The 24014-nt window shown below is 24.3% G+C and overlaps 7 protein-coding genes across 7 annotated transcripts; 5 read left to right on the top strand and 2 right to left on the bottom strand.

The window, feature by feature from the left end:
- Positions 1–368: 368 nt before the first annotated feature.
- On the top strand, positions 369–2071 carry DICPUDRAFT_95599 (uncharacterized protein; the record flags this gene model as incomplete). The annotated part of the gene is made up of 4 exons (XM_003292335.1): positions 369–409; positions 868–1007; positions 1108–1522; positions 1598–2071. The coding sequence occupies 4 exons, from the start codon at positions 369–371 to the stop codon at positions 1944–1946; spliced, it is 945 nt and encodes a 314-aa protein (XP_003292383.1). The 3' UTR covers positions 1947–2071.
- Positions 2072–3588: 1517 nt separating this feature from the next.
- Positions 3589–4779, top strand: DICPUDRAFT_82999 (uncharacterized protein; the record flags this gene model as incomplete). The annotated part of the gene is made up of 1 exon (XM_003292336.1): positions 3589–4779. The coding sequence occupies one exon, from the start codon at positions 3589–3591 to the stop codon at positions 4777–4779; it is 1191 nt and encodes a 396-aa protein (XP_003292384.1).
- Positions 4780–5175: 396 nt separating this feature from the next.
- DICPUDRAFT_57918 (uncharacterized protein) lies at positions 5176–7752 on the top strand (the record flags this gene model as incomplete). The annotated part of the gene is made up of 3 exons (XM_003292337.1): positions 5176–6542; positions 6603–7027; positions 7118–7752. The coding sequence occupies 3 exons, from the start codon at positions 5176–5178 to the stop codon at positions 7720–7722; spliced, it is 2397 nt and encodes a 798-aa protein (XP_003292385.1). The 3' UTR covers positions 7723–7752.
- A 673-nt stretch (positions 7753–8425) lies between these two features.
- DICPUDRAFT_40477 (uncharacterized protein) lies at positions 8426–8953 on the top strand (the record flags this gene model as incomplete). The annotated part of the gene is made up of 2 exons (XM_003292338.1): positions 8426–8808; positions 8881–8953. The coding sequence occupies 2 exons, from the start codon at positions 8426–8428 to the stop codon at positions 8951–8953; spliced, it is 456 nt and encodes a 151-aa protein (XP_003292386.1).
- A 136-nt stretch (positions 8954–9089) lies between these two features.
- DICPUDRAFT_157099 (uncharacterized protein) lies at positions 9090–16154 on the bottom strand (the record flags this gene model as incomplete). The annotated part of the gene is made up of 4 exons (XM_003292341.1): positions 9090–13512; positions 13596–13872; positions 13943–14367; positions 14461–16154. 4 exons carry the CDS (start codon positions 16152–16154, stop codon positions 9090–9092), a joined length of 6819 nt encoding a protein of 2272 aa, XP_003292389.1.
- An 899-nt stretch (positions 16155–17053) lies between these two features.
- Positions 17054–21875, top strand: DICPUDRAFT_157100 (uncharacterized protein; the record flags this gene model as incomplete). The annotated part of the gene is made up of 2 exons (XM_003292339.1): positions 17054–17079; positions 17153–21875. The coding sequence occupies 2 exons, from the start codon at positions 17054–17056 to the stop codon at positions 21873–21875; spliced, it is 4749 nt and encodes a 1582-aa protein (XP_003292387.1).
- Positions 21876–22301: 426 nt separating this feature from the next.
- Positions 22302–22559, bottom strand: DICPUDRAFT_157101 (uncharacterized protein; the record flags this gene model as incomplete). The annotated part of the gene is made up of 1 exon (XM_003292342.1): positions 22302–22559. One exon carries the CDS (start codon positions 22557–22559, stop codon positions 22302–22304), a length of 258 nt encoding a protein of 85 aa, XP_003292390.1.
- Positions 22560–24014: the final 1455 nt, after the last annotated feature.

Raw genomic sequence — 24014 nt, forward strand, 5'->3', positions numbered from 1 at the left:
CCCTCATAAACCAAGATTAAATAAAAAATTGAAAAAAAAAAAAAAATTAAAATCTTTTTTTTAATTTTTTTAAATTTTTTTTTAATTTTTTTTAAATTTTTTTTAAAGTTTAATCTAATTGTGTTGTGTTGTGTATATTATAGTGATTTTTTTTATATTTTGGTGTTATACTAACATTAAATAATTGGTTTTTTTTTTTTTATTATTTTTTTTTATTTTTATTTTTTATTTTTATTTTTATTTTTAGTTGTGTTTTATTTTTTAATTTTTTTCAAAATTTTTCAAAATAATTTTTCACATCATACCATTATATTTTTTAAAATACATACCAAATTTATATATATTTAAAATTAAAATCTTTTGTAAAAATGCCAATTGGTGATTACGAATTACATAAAGAAATTGGAAAGTATGGATAGATAAATATATACAACCTGCATATAGGAATTTATTCACATTAACCATATACATATAAATCAACTTTATCTATTAAATCTTTTTTTTTTTTCAATATATTGCATAAATATACAATAAAGTAATAGTAATAATAGTGATGATGATAATAATAATAATAAAATGACAAAATAATAATTATAATAAATAAAATAATTAATAAAAGATAGTAGGGGGATAATAATTACAATAGAATAACATTATATAATCATCACTATAATTACAATCAACAAGAGATAGAGTTTTTTTAAAAATGGTAATATGTATTTGTATTACCATTTTTACACTTTATTAAATTCATTACCAATAAATTGTCAATAAAAATTATTATTAGTTATTTGTTAATAATATCATCAATAAAACTAATTATTAATCAATAAAATTTGTAACTAATTCATTTTAATTTTTTTATAGGGGTGCATTTTCAGTAGTTTTCTTAGTTACAGAAAAAAAAACTAAAAAACAATGGGCAATGAAAATAATAGATAAAAAGTCCTCTTCAAAAGGAGCATTAGAAACCGAAATCGAAATTATGAAAAAAGTTGAACATCCAAGTAAGTATTAAAATTATAACAATCAAAAAGAATACTACAACATAATAATGAAAAAAATATCAATAAAGTTATTAATATATTTTATATTTTAAATAATTAGATATTGTTAAAATGCATGAATATTTCGAATCAACAGATAAAATATATTTAGTTGTCGAATTAGTTACAGGTGGACCATTGTTTGATAGAATTGTCGATAAAAAATCATTTAGCGAAAAAGAAGCAAAGTTAGTTACCAAACAATTATTAGAATCATTAAAATATTTACACTCAATTGGTATTGTTCACAGAGATTTAAAACCAGAGAACCTTTTATTAAAAACACCAACAGATTTAAATATTGCTCTTTCAGATTTTGGTCTTTCTAAAATTTTATCAGACGAAGTTTTTATGAAAACTACTTGTGGCACACCAAGTTATGTTGCACCCGAAGTTTTAAATAATATCACAAATACTCCTTCTGCATATAGTGAAGCAGTCGATATGTGGGGTGTTGGTGTTATAACTTATATTTTGTAAGTATTTAGTTAATAGATAGATAGATATAGATAAATAAATAGTTGCTAATTTATAATTTTTGTATTTTATAGATTATGTGGTTTCCCACCATTTTATAGTGAAGATATTAGAAAACTTTTTGAATCAATTTTATCAGCAAATTATGATTTCCCAGCAGAATATTGGGGAAGTATTAGTAAAGAAGCAAAACATTTTATTAACTGTCTTTTAACTGTTGAACCATCAAAGAGATATAGTGCAGCTCAAGCTCTCGAACATCCATGGATTGTCGATGGTAACCAATCTGAACCATTACCACATTGGAATGACCAAATTAAAAAATACATGGTTATTAGAAGAAAAGAAAGTCAAAAATTTGGTGCTGAACTAATTTGGAAACCAATTCAAGCTGTCAAAAAACCAGGTGAAAAACAAAATTAAATTTATAAATAACACCTCCAAAAAAAAAAAAAAAAAAAAAAAAAAAAATCAAATAATAGTAATATTATAATTTATGTAAATAAAATAAATATTTTCATTAAAAGCTATGGTTTTTAAAAATCTGTAAAACAAACATAAAAAAATATTTATACTTTTATATATAAAAATTTTTTTTTTTTATTTTGTGTTTTTTAATTTTTTGAAAAAAAAAAAAAAAAAAAAAAAATTGTATTTATAAAAAAACAAGTCTAAAATTTATAATAAAAGTTCTTTTCACATTTAAGAGGTGTGATCAGCAACAGGAATTTTGTAAAGTACCCATTGGATTTGCTGGGGTTAGCTACCTCACCCTATTGAAGCTGCTTCTGTTGTAGCTTTTTCTCATTTGGGCAAAAGAATAAGATATGAAATTTTTTTTGTTTTGAAAACAGAATATTCAAGATATTGTCATATAAAAAATTCAGCAAAATGAAGCCCATACATTTAGATGCTCCTGGTACAATGAACTACGAGTTGAATGGATATAAATAAATTCTTAATGTTAATTATTTTTTATTTATTGTTATCATCTGATTTTTTTAATTTGAAGGGAGCAAAAGTTGGTTTGTAAAATTTTTTTTAGGGTAATTATCATTATGAAATTTTAATGATTGTTTATTTTTATTATATGGTTGTTTTGTCTAATTTTATCAAAATGTTTTTTTTAATCAAAAAACAAGTGATTATATATTTTAAAATCGAAAAATTAGATTTTTTATCTCAAATCATAAAATGGCCGCATAGCATAGTGGTATTGCGCTTCCCTAGTAAGGAAGAGGTCGTGGGTTCGATCCCCGCTGGGGCCTTTTTGGATACTTTTATCTTCCTAGAGATAGAAAAATTTTAAATAAAAAAAAAATAAAATAAAAATAATCAACCAGGACCCTCTAGAACATCCAGGGTCGGTGCAATTAACAAAATCTTCACAATATTAGCTTCACCAACTTCCATAAATAAAACCGCCATAACAAATACGAATACTACCACAAAAAGCAACAGTACTCGAAATGTGAGCTAAATATTTCCACACCAATCAAAACCACTCCGTACGAATCAGGTAGTCCCAAATCACCTTCTATTGAACAAAAATAAAGAAAAGAAACTTCTTAAAAAGATTTGTTTCAACCTTACCCCAATCCTTACTACTTATAGTTTTATAAATAAAATACTATCACTTACACTAATAATATTTATCATATTAAGCTTAATAAAAAAAAAAAAAAAAAAAAAATATAATCAGTAAATTGAAAAACATTTAAATCTTTACTTTTTTTTTTTTTTTTAAAAAAAATCCAATTTACACCAAAAAAAGATTTTCAAATGCCTTCAGCTTATTGGTTATAGCTTCCCGATTTTTTAGAATCAAACAAGAATAGACGTTAAATAAAATTCTAAATTTTTTCTTTTTTCTATTTTAAAATAAAAAATTAAATATTACAAAACTAAATATTTTAATAAATATTTAAAACCAGGTTGATTAATTCTAAAAATAAACTAATTACCTGGTGTGTAAATAATTTTTATTTTTTAAATTTTTGATTTTTTTATAAACTATTTAAAATTTTTTTTTTTTTTTTATTTTTTTATTTTTTTTTAAAAAAAAATGAATAAAGACATCGAATTATTACAAGTTATTGGAGAAAATGTTGATAGAAATCATCCTAGTTGGAATTTAATATTTGATATTCAACACGGATTAAGAAATTCTATAACGATAGATGGTGACTCAAACAATTCCACCAAACCAACCAATCCAAACGAAATTAAAATGTTTTACTCAACAGGTAAAGCACAGTTCTTTAAACATCCAGTAGATGACAATTTCAAGGATCAATTGTCGTTCAAATTCAAAATCTACCAACCTAATGCATTCAAATATCTAAGAAAACTATTTAATATTAGTATTGAAGAGTTTAAAAGTTCATTTTGCTCACAAGAGAATCCACTACGGGAACTATCATCCCCAGGTAAAAGCGGATCATTTTTTTATTTTTCAAATAATATGAAATATATTATAAAAACTATCTCTAAAGACGAATCAAAGCTATTAAGAAAGATATTACCTCAATATATTCAACATATTGAGGATAATCCATTGACATTATTACCTCGTTTTTATGGTATGTTTAGAGTAGAAGGTGTCCATCATTCAAATAAAATTAGATTCATCATTATAGACAATCTATTTCCAGCAAACAAGAAAATATCATTACGTTTTGACTTAAAGGGTTCCCATCAAGATAGAGAGACTAAAAATAAACCAAATAATTTAGATAATATAACATATAAAGATATCGATTTTTTAAATGATAATTTAAAAATTAAAATTGAAAATCAAGATACAAAAAACCAATTTATAAATCAAATCAAAAAAGACTCAAAATTTTTAAAATCATTAAATATCATGGATTATTCATTATTAGTTGGTATACATTATTGCAATAATAATAGTATCGAAGAACCAATAATTGAAAGTGGTAGTAGTAATAGCGGTAGCACTGATCAAATAAAGCTGAGCGAAATAAAATCAAAAATATTAATAAATTCATCATTATTACAATTATCTTCCTCACAATCATCATCAATATCAACATCAATTGAAAATAACTTTGTTGAAAAAGAAATAATCTACTATATTGGTATAATTGATATTTTGGTATTATATAATTTTAAAAAAAAATTTGCACATTTTTACAAAACAATTAAATATGGAACAAAATCAGAAATTTCAACGATTGCCCCCCAAAAGTATTATAAAAGATTCAAAAGGTTTATTATTGGCCTAATAGAGTAATCAATTAAATTAATAATTTTAAATATTCACATTGAAAAAAATAAATTATTAAAAAAAAATTAATTCCCAAGAATAATCATTTTATTTTTATTTTTTTTCCAATTATTTCTTTCGTTGAATTACGGCTAAAAACAATTGATTAAGTCCTTTATTTTTATTTTAGATTATTTTTTAAACCAAAAAATGAGAAATTATATGAAAAAAATTTAATAATTATTATGTTTTATGACAACTAAAAATTATTTTAATTTTTCTGAAAAAATAATTAAAAAAATTAAAAAAAAATAAAATTTTTTTTTTTTTTATTAAAAAATATAAAAAGATATTTTTATTTTTTTTATTTTTTTTTTTAATAAATTTAGTATCAAAATGCTAACAACAAAAACCACACAGGTTATGGTTTATAACTATAACTCTTTGTATCCAATAATTACTCGATGCTTAAAACAAAAAAATAAACAGTTAAAATTAAAAAGAAATTATTCAACAATTATAAAAACATTGGATATTAACAATAATGAATTTAAAGAATTATTAGAAGAACAACAGAAACAACAACAAAATCTACAAAAAGAAAATAATATTTTAAATAAATTTTATAAAAACAGTATCATTAATAATATTAATCAATTAAATTTCAATAATAATAGTAAAAGATATTATTCATCAACAAAAAATAATTTAAAAGAAATAAGCGATTATGAATCAGTTGGGTTTAGTTTATTACCAATCATTAATAAATTACAAGAGAATGCAGCTTTAATTGGATCAGAGATTACTTTACCTCAAATTATTGTTGTAGGATCTCAATCATCTGGTAAATCATCAGTATTAGAGTCATTAGTAGGTAGAGATTTTTTACCAAGAGGTTCAGGTTTGGTAACTCGAAGACCATTGGTATTGCAATTATACCAAAATGAAGATTCAAACGAAGAGTGGGGCGAGTTTGGTCATACAGGTGATAGAAAATTTAGTTATTTTGAAATTAAGGAAGAAATCGAAAAAGAAACTGAAAGAATTGCAGGTGCCAAAAAAGATATTTCACCAGAGCCAATTATCCTCAAAATTCATTCACCAAATGTTATTCCATTAACATTGGTCGATTTACCAGGTTTAACCAGAGTTGCTGTTGATGATCAACCAATTGATATAGAAGAAAAAGTACGTTCCATGATTTTATCATACATCAATAATCCAAATTCAATCATTTTAGCAATTACTCCAGCCAACCAAGATATTGTAACCTCTGATGCCCTAAAATTAGCCCAGCAAGTTGATCCATTGGGTAAAAGAACCGTTGGTGTTTTAACAAAACTTGATTTAATGGATAAAGGTACCGATGCTTTAGATATTCTTTTAGGTAATGAAATTCCTTTAAGTATGGGTTTTGTTGGTGTAGTTAATCGTTCACAACAAGATATAAACTATGGTAAACCAATCAGCGACAGTTTAAAAGATGAGGTAAAATGGTTCCAAAATCACCCAGTTTATTCTAGAGTATTTAATCAATCTGGTTCAAAGTATTTGGCTCAAAAATGTAATAAGATTTTAACAAAACATATTAGAGATACTTTCCCAACTGTAAAGAATCAAATTAAAATTCTCATTAAGAAATATGAAGAGGAATTAGAAAAATATGGTGACCCAGTACCAAATCGTTCCGGTGAAAAAGCAAGATTGTTAATAGATATCTTAACAAAATACTCAAATCAATATCGATCTGATTTAGAAGGTACAAATGAAGATTTGGTTTTAACAAATTTGTAAGTTTTACCATTTTATTATTTTTAATAAAATTTTATATTAATATTTTTTTTAAATAGCAATGGTGGTGCTAGAATTAGATATATTTTTTCAAAAGCATTCGAAAACCAAAAAGAAAAACCATTTGATTGGTTAAGTGATCAACAATTAAAAGTTGCTTTAAGAAATGCATCTGGTTTGAAATCTACAATGTTTATTCCACAAAAGATATTCGACTCATTAATAAAGAAACAAATTGAAAAAGTTAAAGAACCAATGCTTCAATGTTCAGAATTAGTATTGGAGGAGTTGTTAAGAATATTGGGTCAAGTAGATTCAACTTTGCTTTCAAGATTCCCAGTATTACGTGAACGTATTGTAGAAGTTTCAAACAATTCTCTTAGAAAACTTTTAAAACCATGTAATCAAATGATTTCTGATTTGGTTGATGCCGAGGCTTCTTTTATTAATACTACTCATCCAAATTACATTTCACAATTAAATGGTTTGTTTACAAATTCTTCAACTTTATTAATTCCACAAGATAATGCTTTTATAAATATTAATAATAATAATTCTTTTTTCGATGATTTAGATCCTTATATTATTGATAGATCTTATCCAATTGATAGTCAAATTAAACAACAACAACAGCAACAACAATACCAACAACAAAAATATCAACAACAGCAACAGGTACAACAAGAATCTAGTGGATTTTTATCAAGGATTTTTGGTTCTCAAAGTTCACAACCACAACCACAACCACAGCCTCAACAAACCCACTCATACCAACAGCAACCACAAACTAATTATAACAATAAACCAAAATCAATAAATATCATTTCAGAAAAACCATCAAATTTAGAACAATATGGATTAAATGATATTACAGAGGAAGAAAGACGTCAAATTAATTTACTTAGAAGATTGTTAACTGTATACTTTAAGGATGTAGCACAATTTAATATACAACAAAACACCATGAAAGCAATTTCTTTACTCTTAATTGACAAATCAAAAGATACTATTCACAAGGAATTAATAAATTCTTTGTATGATACCTCTTTGGTAGAGCAACTCTTAAGAGAGAACGAATTGGTAATTGCAAAACGTGCCGAATGTATTTATAAATTAGAATTATTAAAGAAAGCAAAGAAGTCATTAAATGTTGACGATTTACCACTTCAATTTTATTAAACTAAAATAAAGATTGCTTGAATTTATAATAAAAAAAACATTACTATTTTTTTAATTATTTCTATTTCCATTTTTTTTTTTATTTAAAATAAATTTTTTTTGTGGTATTTAAAGTTGGGGTGGTAGTAAAAAAAATAAATTATATTTTGTATTTAGAATTTTATAAAAATACCAAATAAAGTATTTTAATATAATATTATTACCTAATAAAGTAGTTGATTATATTAACTCTACAAATATCAAAAAAATTCTTTGAAATATAACATATTATATATTCGATTGATTTAAAAAATTTTGTCCACAATACTCATCTTAGATTATAATTTTTCAAAAAGGTATATCAAATATTATAGTGTTTTTTGATTTATTCTTTTTTTTTTTTTCATTTATACAATTTTTTTTTTAAACATCAAATTATAAATAAAATATAATATCTATTAATAAAATTTTTTTTTTTTTTTTTTTTTTACATATTAAATTTTTTTTTTCCTCATAGAATAAATTACAATATTAAAAAATTTATTATTAAATTACAAATTTGATTAAATCTTTAGTTTATTAAATCTGACATTTTATATTTTATTAATTATATTTTAACTTTTTTTTTTTTTTAATAAAAAAAAAAAATTATAAAAACAAAATTTTAAAAATAATTTATTCATTAAATCATTATTTAATAAATAATTAAATACTTATAAAAAAAATGAAATTCTTAGCTGTCTTATGTTTAATTTTAATTGCTTTTGCTTTTGCCTCTGCTAATAATCATGGATGTAATAATCAACCATGCGGAAAAGGAAGAATTTGCCACACCTTAAAAGGTTTCTGTAGTTGTATTGAAATCCCACAATGCAAAGATGTAGAGTTACTTTCACAAGTAAAGAACAAATGGGAAGTCGACAATAAAAAATTCACTCAATATGATGTTGCAATTAAAAATAACCTTGACTTTGATATCACCCAAATCTACATTGGTACTGATGCTTCATTAACATTGAGAGACTTTTCCTCAATTTGGAATGTAAATAGATTACCAAATGGTGAACTCACCTTACCAGGTTATCAATTATCAGTCAACAAAAATTCGTAAGTTTTAAAATAACATATATAATTTATTATATTAGTTACTAACTTTAATTATTTGATTATTAATTATAGAACCTACACATTTGGTTTCATTATTAATGGTGATTGTAATCCAAACCTTGAAATCTTAGCTGTTACTTTTTAAAATAAATTTGGAGGATAACACCTAAACAAAAAAAAAAAAAAAAAAATAACACTACAATAAAGAAACACTAACCAATTTGGTTTTATTAAATCTATTTCTACACTTAATTATGTAGTAAATTTTTTTTATTATTTTTTTAACACCATGCGCACCAACCTTCATAGTTTTGAGATAAATTTTCGGGATTCATTGCTTCTTTGATGATTAAATCGATTTGATCAGGAACTGATAGTTTCTTTTCGGTACCTTCTAATTTTAATCTAACTTGGTTTACAACAGTAAGACCTTGAATACTCTTGAATGTATCTTTGCCGTTTGATTCTTCCAATTTCAAAATTATATCTTCATCATTTTCGTCATCTTCATCTAGTTTGTTATCATCTTGGTTGTCGTTATCCATATCGTCACCTCTATTTGAGATATCTATTTCTTCATCAATATCGCTTTGGCTTGAATCATTATCTACAATTGTTGACTCGCTATTACTTTTGGCTAGAGGTTTCTTTTGTGGTGTTGATGTTGCACTATTATTCAAATTATTTTCTTGCAATAATTGTGAGGTTGTTGGTATATTTTGATCACCTGCTGTTTGATTCATATTTTCTTTTAATATATTGATATGGTTCATTTTATTTGAATGTTTCCAATCGAATAATGGATCATAGATGAATGTTTCCAAAAGATTTAATAAAATATCTTTATTCTTTCTTAGTAAATTTAAAATTTGAATTGAAGTTTCTCTGAATGTTCCATGAATACCAGTTAAACCTAAAGCATATTCAAATATTTGAGTCATTCTAAATGGTACTTTCTCTGGGATCTTAAGTTCTAAACCTTTTTCAAAGCAAATGTTGTAATCGATATGTACAATTTCCCCAGTTTTTAAGTCTATTAAAATATTATCTAAATGTCTATCGCCCAAACCAATGATATATCCAATTACTGACATTAATGCTAAAGAACGACTATAGCTTTGGGTCTTTAAAAACAATTCAGATGATGATGAAGAAGAGAACCATAATTCACGTTGTAAGATCCATTTTGGAGTTTCTTGAACCAATTCATTAAAAACTTGTAAAAGAATTTCTTTTGGCCATTCGGATCTATTTAAAATGTTGAAGTTATTATTCTCGAGCAATGGGTTAATCTTTGAATAAAATATGTCAACAGGTCTAACAAGGATTTGACGTTGTTGTTGGGTTGATGCAGATGTTTGAGCTTGTTGATTTTGGCCTGATTGTTGTGGTTGTTGCTGTTGTTGTTTAAACAATTGATCATTACGATACCAATTTTTATAAAGTGAAAATAATGGTACAGCACCTTCTACCCATTGGATTAATCCAGAGCTTTGCGATAATGGTATGACTGAGTAGTTTCTTGTTCTTAAAAGTTTTAATGTTGGTTTCTTATCGTTCATTAACAATTGATCAACTATATTTAAAAGCTGCATAATTCTTTCATCTAAATGTAAATCTTCTCTACCTTTTAATAAATAATGATAAAGATTACCATCACTACCTAGAATCGATATTTTCTTTGGTTTGGTTTTGGTTGGTAATAAATAGATTGTTGGCTGAATCATTTGAATTTTGACTTGGTTATCCATTGAAAAGTTTGAGGAAGTCGACGAGGTGCTATTGTTGATTTTAGATCCACTACCACCTAAAATAATGTTATTGTGGTTATGATGATTAATACTGTGGTGATGATTATGATGAGTCTTGAAAATATTACTTGAACCGGGAATTGGAGTGATAGTTGGTCTAAATAATGCTAATGATGGATTGATGGAATAGAGATTTAAGCAATTTAATCTATGAAGTGAGAATTTGTAAATTAAACCATTTAAAACATCGAAAGGAGCAGTTGGTCTGTTTTGTTTCTCTAATGCTCTCATGGTCTTATTGATAGTTTCAAAGTAGCATTTGATAAACCATTTTTCATGTGGTGTATTACATACGGATAAAACTGTTTGTGATGTTAATCTCTTTAAACGTTCGTAAATTGGCTGGAATAGTTCAATATTTTTCTTTTTCAATTGATGTTTCATGTTTGATTGATTTTTTGTTGATGATTTCATTTGTTGGTATTCATCATTCCATTGTTTTTGATTATTAAATACCCAACCTTGAACTTGCTCTAAAAAGTATTGCCAATTATCATCCCATAAGATAGTAATTTTACCTAGCTCGAATATTAAAGTTTCTGTTTCGAAAATTAGCAATTGAGAGTGCTTCAATAAGTTATCTTTAATATTTAAGATTTGTAAATAGTTGGGGAATTGTTTTAATAACATTGATTGTAAATTTTGTTGTTGTTGCTCAATGTTATCATGTGGGGATGGTTGTTGTGTTGATAGCGATGATTGTTGTTGTGGTGGTGATGATTGTTGTGGTGATGGTGGTTGTTGTTGATTTGAAAATTGTTTTTCTTGTTGTGATTGTTGTTTTAATTGTTGATCTCTTAATTCAATTTTATAGTTATTAAAGTTTAAAGATGCTACTATGGTTTGATAAATAATTTTATTTGGATTATCTTGACCAATTCTATTTAAAATTTCAATAACATACTTTTGGACAATAAAATCTGGGTGATTTAATCTTGCAAATAATTGGGGTATTATCATTGTAAATGGTTTAATTGATGATAATTCATTTAAACATTTCTTAAAGGTTTCATCAAGTTTACTGCCACAACAAACCAGGATATTTAAAATTGTTAAAGTTGCTCTAATTACTAAACCGCTACTATTTTGTTCAGAGTTCTTTTGTAGATTACCAGGAGTTTGTTGGTATTCATTACTTTTTTGTTGTTGCTTTTGTTGTTGGTTATTTAAAATATTGTAATTTAAAAATTTAAATAATAACTCTACTGATAATTTCAAATCTGCTAAATTGATATGTTTTAATTTTAAAATTTCTTTTGTAGTCTGTTGTTCACCATTATTATTTTCTTTACCTTCTTCTTCTTCTGGTTGGTTTGTAACTATTTCTTCTTTTGGTTTATTTTTTTCGTTTAATATCCAGTTTGAATAGTTGATATATGTTTTAGAGTTGGTAGGTTTAATATAAATTAATTTTTTGAAATAATATTCTGGATCAATTAATTCGTTACTAACACCATTGCTTAATAATTCTTTTAGTTGTCCTTGTGTTGAATTTAAAAGATATTTAATGACTTCTTTAAAAACTTTAAATTTTTGATTTATAAAATCTTGATAATATAATTGTACTGTATTATTATTACTATTGGTACCTAATGGTTGAATAATTTGATTTAAACCTTCAATATCTTTTTGAGAATTTTTAATTAAATCGAGTGTAGATTCAATTTGTTTACCTGAGAGATACTTTAGTTTCGAACGTTCTAAAAAGTAATAGGTTGAATGTGATTCTAAAATAGTATCCAATAATTTTGATGAAAACTTATAGTTTTCAAACTTTCTTGTTAGTTTGATCATTTTCTCTGTTAACGGTATATTACTAAATAAGATATCTGATCTTTGTTTGGTATTTGATATGTGACCTCTAATTCTTCTTAACCTTTCTAAGAAACCAATTTGATTATTTATCGGTACAACTTTGCTATTATAAACACCATTTTCAATTTCATCCAAAACTTTGAGCTGGGTGAGGTATTGGAATGTTTGAACGTTTGACTCCAAACCTAAATAATTTAATGCCTTCAAAATATTATCTTTGGTTGCTTGTAACATTGTATTTATGTGATTTTGAAGCTCTTGCTTATCTTGTGATGGAAGTTGATTTGGTTGTTGCTGTAAAAACAAATCTTTTTGGTATACCATAATTGATAACAATAATTCATCGGTCATTATTTGATTACCAAGTAAACCTAGACTTAATTGTTCTCTCTTTAGTTCATGATTTTGATTTTCAGTTCTTTTAATGAATTGATGAGTTTCTTCCATATCACCTCTATAGAATGATCCCAGGGTCTTTATGAATGTTTCTTTATAGAGAACAACAGAGTTTGATTGCTCTTGAATCTGATCTCTATACTTTTGAAGGAACTGCTCGACCTCGGTGAAGTTTGAAATATCTAAATAGGATTTGATAAGTTGTTCCAACACAAATGGGAAAGATATTGAAGTCTGATCTAGTTGCTGTGGAACATTTGCTAAGCTTACAATCGATTCCTCGAACTTTTGTTGAGTTCTTAAAATAACACCTTTCATCCATGGTAATTTTAATTGATATTTTGGTACAATTTGTTGTTGTTGCTTTATAGATTCTGCAGCATTTAAAATAGTATTGCCACTAAAATGCAAATCGCACCATTGATTTAACCCTTGTAAAGATTCAGTTTCATTAAGTTGTTGAAGGGCATTAGCCAAATGTAAAATACAAAATTCTAATTCAAATTGAGCACTTGTGGAATCCAATACGAATCTGTTTAACTTAATATCTTGGACTCTTAGCGATGCATGTCTTATAATATCTGGTGTTGAGCTTGATAAAATACTTGCTTTTAATAAATTAACTCTAATTCTCGAAAACCAATCTTCGGAAACTCTTACATTATGTTTAAAAAAGTGAACACTAAAAAAGTATTGGGAAAAACATAATATTATTAATAAAATATTCAATTATATTATATAAAGGTATTTATAAACTTGACTTACTCTTTTGAATTTGATATTGGTAATAACACGGAACCATTTACTGTAGAAAATATTAATTTTTCCAATGAATCCATAAAATTTAAAAGTATTTTAATTTTTCTAAAATCGCTTCTATCTCTATTTAGTTGTAACAAAGCTTTTTCAAATACTTCAAAAGTTTGAGAAGCTGAACCATATGGCGACTTTAATCTATTTGCAATGCAATATTTACTACATTCCCAAACTGCCCAAAACCAAATTAATTCGTCTGATCTGGAAATTAAGGTTTCAAATTTTTCTATTGATAATAAAAAAAGGTGAATAAATATGATTATATAATCTATTATTTTATTATAGTAATAACTTACTTTGATCCAATAAAGTAGGATTAGAATTTAATGGTGGTGGGATTGTAACAGATTGGCCACTTGTTTGTTGAGTAGATAAAAGTTTGTTTTGTTCTTGGAACAAAATTGAGATTACATTATAGCTATCGAATTGATCAATTAAAAATTTGGTTAGGGCTTTGAAACTTTGTTGTTTTTTTAATTGAAACTCTTCATCGAATGAATTTGTACCAATCATACTTAAAATCCAGTCAAAAATCTTTTTAAATATTTGTCCATTAAAAAATGTTGGATTTGAAGACCTCATAATTAATATCTTGTATGGTAATGATATATCATTTGCTTTGTGGTTTAATGCTTTTTGATGATTTAAATCAAAATATGATACCATTTTTGATAACAATGTTAAATAACTTAATTGAACCTGTTTATTTGGATCTGTTAATCTGTAAAATAAAATAAAAGAAAATTAAAATTAATATTTACATGTTGAATTTTATAAAAAAATAAAAAATTGAAAAAAAAAAGTAAGTACTTACTTAAATAATGTTACATTTAATAGCTTTTGAATTTGATCTTCATTTAAATAACCTTTTAATACCAATGTTGTGAACACTGTAGAAAGAGTAATTTGATGTTGAACAATAGTTGAATATACTAAAGAAATTAATTTTCTAAACAATTCTTTATTAAATTTAAATATATAACCAACTTTTTCATTTAATAAGTGGGAAGTTGGATTGGATGTAAAAGATTGTTCAGTTGTTTGAGGTGATTGCTGTGGTTGTTGTTGATTAATAGTCGCAGGGTTTGGAACTGGAATTGGGTTTGGATTAATTGTTGGTTCATTACTGACACTAATTGATAATATACATTCAAATAAATATAAATTTGACTCTATGATTGATACATCGGTTTTATTAAATTCGTTTAATAATATATTATTTATTATCTTTTCCTCTCTTTCCATTTTAGCTAAACTATTGTTTTGATCGCAGTTATTATTATACTGGAATTTAATAATATCCCCAATTGAAACTAAAACTATTGGGATTAATAATGAAATGATTGGCTGTGGTTTATGTGTAGTTTTAACTTTATAATTAATATGGTCTTGATCAATATTTGATTGTGATATTGATGATTGTTTTTGTTGATCATTTATATTATTATTATTATTATTATTATTATTATTATTATTATTATTATTATTATTAATATTATTAAGATTATTAATTTCGCTATTGTCACTATTTTCTGTTTCAAGCAATTGATTTTGTCTTTCTGTTATTGCGTTGTTTATTTGTTGATAAATGTCAAATATATGATTTTTAATTGATTCTTGGTAATAGTTTTTGAAGTAGACTTTTACTAAAAGTTTCAAGTTATACTCCAATAATCTGATATATGAATTATCGCTATCATCATCGGGCAATGAAAAAGGACGTGATGGATCAATACTTTTTGTTTTAATAAAGGTTAATAAATTTGAAAACGGTAGGTAAAGTGTTGACTCTTCTTGTTCTAAACTTTGAGATTGTTCCTGTTGCTGTTTTTGTTTATCTTTGCCGCCTCTTTTATTATCTCTGCCTCTGCCTCTTTCATCTCTTCTTTTGGAGTTATTATTTTGTTTGGATTCGATTGGGGGTGGTGAGCTATGATGATGCTGATGATGTTCTAAATTATAATTATAGACTACTAAATTTCTTTTTGTATCATTTAAAACGCTTTGTAATAGTTGCTTTAATACATAGTTGTTTTCATTTATTATCATATTGTAAAAATATTCAATATTTTCTTTGGTGTTATTTATATTGTCAGAGATATCGGGGATTAAAATACTCTGGAGTGATGATAGAACAGTTTCTCTAATATTATTCTTTGGATGAAATCTATTTTTTAATAAAGTTTCAATAGACTCTCTTCCTACTTTAATTGGGCCATCTTTATTTAAACTATTTATTAATGGGTTATTAATATTTAATGAAGGAGATGATGATGGAATAAATGGTGCGCTTGTTGGCGCTAGTAATGATGGTTGTGGTTGCAATGGCTGCTGTTGCTGTTGCTGTTGCTGTATACTTATGGATTGTGAAGGTAGAAAACTAGCATTAGGAACAAACGGAGTCGAAAATGGAGATAATTCCCTCTTTAATGAATTTTGTTGAATTAAATTTAATTTATTATTACTTGTGTTATTATTGTTATTATTGCTATTATTATTGGATTCCATTGATTATATAAATATTAATATTTATTTATTATTTATATAACAATGGAGTTTATTTTAATTTTTTTATTGTTATTTGTGATGTTAATAAAAAGAAAATAAAAAAAAAAATTTTAAAAAAAAAATGATAATGAAATTAAAAAAAAAAAAATTAAAAAAAAAAATTCATAATTAATTTTTTTTTTTTTTTTTAATTTTTTTTTTTTATAATTTTAATTTCTTTATTTAGTTAATTTATTTACTTTCAAAATAAAAAAACAACACTTAAGGAATTTTAAATTTACACTTCCTTATACTGACTTTGTAACATTTCCAGATTGAATTGAGAGTTGGTTCCAATTTGTTTCTACTTTTGTTGTCATCTCAATCAATCCAAATATTCAAGATTTTTTATGACCAAATATACTTTTCTCAATTAACTCTTTTTAAAAAACAATAAACTTTGATAATTAAAATAATATTTTATTTATTATAATACTTTAAAAAAGATTAGCTTTTCTAAATCAAAAAATATAAAGTGGTTTTTTTTTTTTTTACAAAGAGTTAAATTGAGAAAAGTGTAAAATTTGAGGGGGTTTTGGTTTTAATAATCAATTTTTAAAAATTAAGTTCAAATTCAATACCACTACAACTTTTTTAAAACAAAAAACTTCTATTATTAGATTACTTCAATTAAATTGAAGGGGGATAATTTAATAAAGTTTTATATATTGTGTGTAAAAAAAAAAAAATTTGTGTGGGGGGTGTTAATTTTAAGAAAAAATTTTTTTTTTTTTTTTTATTAAATTTTTTTTATAAAATTTTTTTCATTATTGATAATTTTTATTTTAATATTTATTTATATTTTTATTTATTTATATATATATTTTTATTTAAACAATATATATTTATTTATTTATGGAATGGATAAATCAAAAGATTTGGAAAAGTAAATATTTTTAAATTTGAAAAAAAAAAAAAATATATTTCTAATATTTATTTTATTTATTTTTTTTTTTTAGAAAATTAAAAAAAAATATAAAAAGAAATTTAACATTTTGTTTTTATTTCGAAAATCAAATTCAATTAGAGGAATATAAAAAAAAGCTAGATGAAGGTGATTTTAAAAAAAAGATTGAATTTTTAATTCAAATAATAGATTCACCAGAGAATCTATTAGATTCAGATTTGAAATACAATTTTTTAAAGCAACCAGAAGAAAACCATGAAATTTTCAAATCTTTAAATTTGGTGATTGATACTATAAACTCAATAAAAGAATTAGAAGGTGTCAAAAAAGATAAAGAATTAGAAAAAATTTTAAATAGTTTATTAAAAGGTTATGAAGATTCAAAAATAAACTTTGTTTCAAAAGCTAAATATAACATCAATAACAACAATAATAGTAATAATTCAAATCCAATGGATATATTTAAACCTAAATTTAAAATATTGTTAGATAATTTAAAGTATTATGAACAAGATTTAAAAATCGCTTATCAAAAGATATCTTTTTCATTAGAAAATTTTAATTTTGAAAGAACAAATGAACATGGTGTTTCTTTTGTCAGTAAAGAAACAAATGGGGTTTGTTATAAAGTAGATAGAGGTGAAAATCGTTTAAGGCCAGTAAAAGAATATGGGGTGTACCACTTTTACTGTATTTTATTCGAAAAAGAACAAAAAATAATTTCACCAACATCACTACTCTTTTTCCAAAATGTTCCTATTTGTGATCCAGAATCACCACAATATAAATCAATTTTAAAAATTAAGCAAAATAATAAACTCGAAACTATCAAAGAAGCCCTTCTTTATTTTCCAGCAAAAAAACAAGAATTATACAACTCATTCATATCATTTACAACACCGGTACAGGCAAATTTATTTCAAAATGGTGAAACCCTTCATAATATTCTTGAACCCAAGAACTCTTCATTTCCATTGATCCAATTTTTAAATGAACTATCAAACTCTGAAAATTTCATGTTTTCATTTGGAGCCCATTTTTTAGTAAGTCTTTTATTAAACTTTAATGATGCAAAAGGTGACAATTTAATATATAACCCCCAAGAAAAAATAATTATAGGAATAGACAATGACGATTGTATGGAACACAAAGACTTTGAAAGAACACCATCGGGTAATCTTATAATCAAATTTAAAAATATACTATGCACATTAAATACAATCATGGTCCAACCCATCAACAACAAAGTTAAAAGCGAGTTTTTAAAAATAAATCCATACGGTGCTGTTATAGAGTGGTTAACAAAAATGTATGATAAAGAAAATGCAATTATATCTCAAATTAAAAAACTAATAAACTCTGATCAATCTATCATAAACAAAGAAGAATCATTAAAAATAACTATAGGCAATTTAGGGATACCACATGTTTTTCCACACAACTGGGTAAATGAAATGTTAGATAGATTAATTAAAATTTTCAATATTTTAAACTCAAATAATGATATTACCCACTCGGGTCTTTTTCAAGAAATATATCCATTGACCTCATTTTATTACAATAAAACATCAACTTTACCAACTCCAAATGAACAAAACTATTTAATATACCATGATAACAATAGAATCGAAGAATATTTAAAAAATCATCCACAACGCCAGTTTTACTTAGATATCATTAATAGAACAAATTATAACCCACCAGATAAACACCAAACAATAAAAGAATCGATTGAATCAATTGTATCGTCACTCAAAGTATCAGATCTAATCAATAAAGATAATAGTTGGTCGTTTATTCACATTGTAAATCTTTTATTTGACCTATCAAAAAAACAAATTATAAATGATAAAACAATTTTTGACTCAACATGGTATAGCTTATTAAATGATTGGCTTGTGGTTTTAATCAACAATAGTATAGAAGAGCAAGATGTTGATCAAGTAATTTTAAATACTTTCAAGCTATTAAAAATTAAAAAAACACATTTAAACGAACCAAAACTTTCCAAACCAATTATTTATTCAATTATTGAAAATGTAAAAGATAGTAAATTAATGAACAATATAATAAAGTCAATAAAGTTATTAAAAAAAAGAGGTTGTGATGTAGATAGTGTTTACAATGGTATAGCTCCATTAGATTTGGTTCAAGAAAATCGTAATAAAATAATTTTCGAAACTCTTATTAATCTAGGTGCAGGTAAAAACTCTGATCCAATTACAATCAATAATTATTATCAATCATTATCATTAGAAGAGAAATTAGAAATTAATGAATCTATAAACAAACTAAAAGAAAATAATTCAAAAATTAATTGGTTGTTATCCTTTGATCATCTCTTTCAAAAAATATCGATCTCTGGTTCGAATGATCTCTCAGAAAATAGAAAGTTGTATTTTTTTAATGAAGAATATGTTGAAGAAAGAATTCTTCGTACAGATTCCAAAATTGATATGGTCAAAGATAATTTCCACCAAATATTTATAAAAAGAAATACTAAATTCCCAGGTTATCACTTTGCATTCAATTCATTGTATACACTTCTCTTTGATCAAAAGCTACCAGTTTCAGAAATGGGCATTATAAATGGTGAGCCAGTTATACTTTACGAGTCGAAAAATTTTAGACCACTCAAGGGATTCCAACAAAACAATTTTTTTGTAAACAACTCAAGTTTATCAAAGTTAATAATTATGCTTGTTTTATTTGAAAAGTTTGAAGATAACTTGGATGATTATATTATAGATTCGGAAACCAATATATATTCAATTATAAACGATAATTGTTTTTTACCTTTAAAAAACTATAGAAACGCCCATAACAAAGTCAGAAATACAAATCTATCAATTTTTTCATTGAAACAAATGGACTCTGAAATTACCTTTGATGTAGTAACCAACTTTTTAAACTTAGATATTTCAAAACTATTAAATAATTTTTTAAAAGATTTAGAAAAGATTCAATTAAAATTTATCGAATTATTTTTTAAAAATAATAACAGCTGCAAAATTTCAAACTCATATCTAGGTGTTTTGTTTTATGGTGGTCAATTTAAAAAGCTATTTAAAAGAATCAAAGCTTTACAAAATCTATTCAAGAAAAAAAAAACAATATCTTTAAATCATATCGTTGACCACTTTTTAGGAAAAGCAAAATTCAAATCAGCCTACAACACATTTAGTAATGAATCTTCAATTAATGAAATTATGAAACAATATGGCATATCAGAAGAAATATTAGACATTCCAAATATGGTTAAAACATATGATCCTTTAAGAGCTTTAATCAAATATAAAAAAATGAGTTCAAAAATAGATAATATTTATTTTATCATCAATGACCTAAACTCATCATCATCAATCACAAGACAATGCAAAGTTAGTAATTTAGATCAAAAGCAAATTAAAAGTTTTATCAAATACTTAAAAAGAGAAGAGATAACAAAGTCATATGAAAGCTATACTATTGATCTTTTAAATAAGAATGGAAACAAAATTAACTATTTGTCTTTGAAGAACTTTCAAACTTTAGAATCTCAACACTTGACCTATGATCTATTCGAAAACCTTCAAATCATCAATCTCTCTGGATGCAATAGCTTAATAGATTTTTCACCAAAATCAAAGCTATTTTCATTTCAAACAAAGCTTTTGCAAATAGAAAAACTATCACTTAACAACTGCAAGAATTTAGCAACCATTTCAATTTCAGCACCAAAATTAAAATTCTTTTCAGCATTTGGTTGCACAAGTTTAATAGATTTAAAAATAGATGAATGTAAAAATTTAAAAAATATCAATCTTTCAAATGGTACATTAAAAGAAATTAAAAGTAGCAGTAACTGCTCATCATTATCATCAAATAGGGATAGCAGATTAAAAATAATTTTTAATTCTCTTTCAAAACTATCAACTTACAAACACATGGAAACAATTGATATTAGCAATAATCAACTAGATTACGTAGATTCAATTTCAATAGTTAGTATGGTAATTAGCTTTGAATCAAATGGTATTGTATTTAAATATGATAAAATAGGAACCATATATAAAATCACTGTTTTAGATTATTTAGAATTACCAAAAGAAAACCCATTAAAAAACACCAAGGGCGAATATGGTTCACAAATTGATTTAAACATTAAGACACTTACAGGAGTTACAAGATTAAATAAAGATAAAGTACAAATGCTAAATTGCAATACAATCAATTGTACTACATGTACAAGCCATGCAAGTTCAATCTCAACAGATAAACCACTTATCAATATAATATATCTTGGACAAAATGCCAGCCTCATCAGTAGTGAAACCAGTAACAATAGTTGTAGTTCGGGAATAATAGTAACAGATGACAAATCACAAATAAATAGAGTTTATAAATTCAGAAATGATTTCATTCATATATCATACAGATTAAATCAAGAAAACTTTCCATCAAAGAATAATAGCAAAGATAGCTCAGTTCAATTAGCAGGTCTTTTACTTTTTAATCCATTGGATTTTGATTTATCATCAATTATAGAGAAATATACTTTATTAAATAGTTTAGGGCCCCTTAAATTCAATTTATTTGGTGTATCAAAACTCGGACCAAGAAGTAGTATCAATGGTCACATTCCACCTGATGATGCATGTTTTTTAAATCACCATTCTTTAGAAGAATTATTACAACAACGTCATTCAATTAAATCAACAATTTGGTATGAAATCAAAACTTTGTTTGATGAAGAAAGAGTTAGAAATGAATTATTCAATATTTTGTTAAAATAAATAATATTAAAATAAAATAAATAGATCAAATAAAAAAATAAAAATAAAACTATATAAATAAAATAAACTATAATAAATTTAAATAAATTTAAAACGTTTATTAACTTTGTAATCATCTACTATATAGGAGTTTTAAATAAGTTTTTATCTAATTTGAATATTTTTTATGAAGTTTTTTTATAAAAATGATTTTAAATGGCAAGTTTTTTTGATTAAAAAAAATTCTCTCCTTCAAAAAAATCGCTTTGTTTTACTTTACAATCTTTGAAGAGATCAAACAACAGGTATTCACCATATTCAATTGGTTCATCAAGTTCTGATATCAAATCACTTTTATTATTTTTTGAAATAAATGGTATATTTTCTTTTTTATAAAATAAATTATTTTTGAATTAATTGGGGTTAAATTTATTTGATTTTTTGAGTTTAAAAATTTATCCATATTTTCTTTATCTTTAAAACAAACTCCACCAAATAAATACATTTATCTTCTTCTCTTTCTTCTTTTACGTATTCATCGATATAGAACCCATATTCAAAGAAAAATCTACAAAAAGTTATAGTTTGTATTACTTCTAAACTTTCTAAAGTTGGTTGCCAATCTATTTTATCTTTTTCCGAGCTATTTTTAAAATACTCTTTTAAATACTCTATTATCAATTCCTTTCTTTTAACTGATTCCATTTCAATAAATTTATTTTTGTCATCGAAAAAACAACACTTAAATGAATATTCTTGGTTTTGAATTTTTATCAAATGCTTTTTTTTGAAAAATATAGGCAAGGTGTATCTAAATAATACTCTTCAAAAAATTGGTAATTCAAAGGTTTCAAACTTGAAAGAAATTCTTTTTTTACCTGAAAATGGAAAGCAAAACTATCTTTTTGTAAAGTAGAGATAACTTTGGGAGTTAGGTCTTGAAATACTATAATTTTAATTGGATTAATAGGGCCATTATAAAAAACCCATTTAAACCAGATAGTTTTGTATGAATATATTTTTTTTTTTTTTTTTTTTTTATTTTTGGTGAATTTTTATTAAAATTTTAAAAAATTTTTTATTATATATTTTTAAACAATATTTTTTTTTAAAATTTTTTTTTTTTTTTTTTTTTTTTTTTGTAATTTTTGGTGTCTATTGATAATTATTACTCAAACAAACTGAAATCTCCCTTAGTAAAATTTGTAATTTTACAATAATAAACCTTTCTATTTTTCTAAAGAATATTGCCACATAGAGATTTGAAATGAAGAAACAACTCCAAAAAAAAATTATTTATAAAATATTAAGTTATTTTTTTTTTCCAATAAAGAGTTAATTGAGAAAGTGTAAAGTTTGTAGGGGTTTTGGTTTTAAAAATTAATTTTCTAAAAATTAAATTTAAATTCAATACCACTACAACTTTTATAAAACAAAAAACTTCTATTATTAGATTACCTCAATTAAATTGAAGGGGGATAATTTAATAAAGTTTTATTTATTTTGGGTAAAAAAAAAAAAATGTGGGAGTAATTTTAACACTTAAAGTATTGAGGTTGTACCCCGGCCATAGTATATTACTAACTGTTGCAAATCTAATGTCATTTAGAAAGTTTAAAGCTATCCATAAATTTCTTCAATGGGAAGGTTTTGGTACAAAACATCAAACTGCTTATTATGAATTTATGAATATGCCAATGATTTAATAAAGAAGCATTATTTACCAAGTTATGAATTTTCTTTTGATGATCTTTTTGGATGGAGTGGAATTGGTGGTTTAAAAAAGATGGTTCCAGGTAAAGTTGGTAATATTTTATGGAAATTGCTAGACAAATAAGTATATTTATCATTTTGAAATTAAACATCTTGAATACTCAAACCAAACCCAAACTCAAACTCAAACTCAAGAAATGATTATGAAGAAGATTATCCATAATTATGTGCAACAATGAAAATTTTTTTTAAAATATATTTTTTTATTTTGACAAAAATCACATTATTTTCACAAAAAAAAATTGTCAAAATTTTTCTTTTTTTTGAAAATTTTTTTTAAAAATTTTTTTTTTCCAAATTTTTTTTTTTAAAAAATTTAGATTTAAGAAAAATTTTTTTTTTTTTTTTATTTGATTTTTTTATTTATAAATTTTTGTTTTTATTTAT

This window comes from Dictyostelium purpureum (assembly GCF_000190715.1).
Source record: "Dictyostelium purpureum unplaced genomic scaffold DICPUscaffold_339, whole genome shotgun sequence".
NCBI lineage: Eukaryota > Evosea > Eumycetozoa > Dictyosteliales > Dictyosteliaceae > Dictyostelium > Dictyostelium purpureum.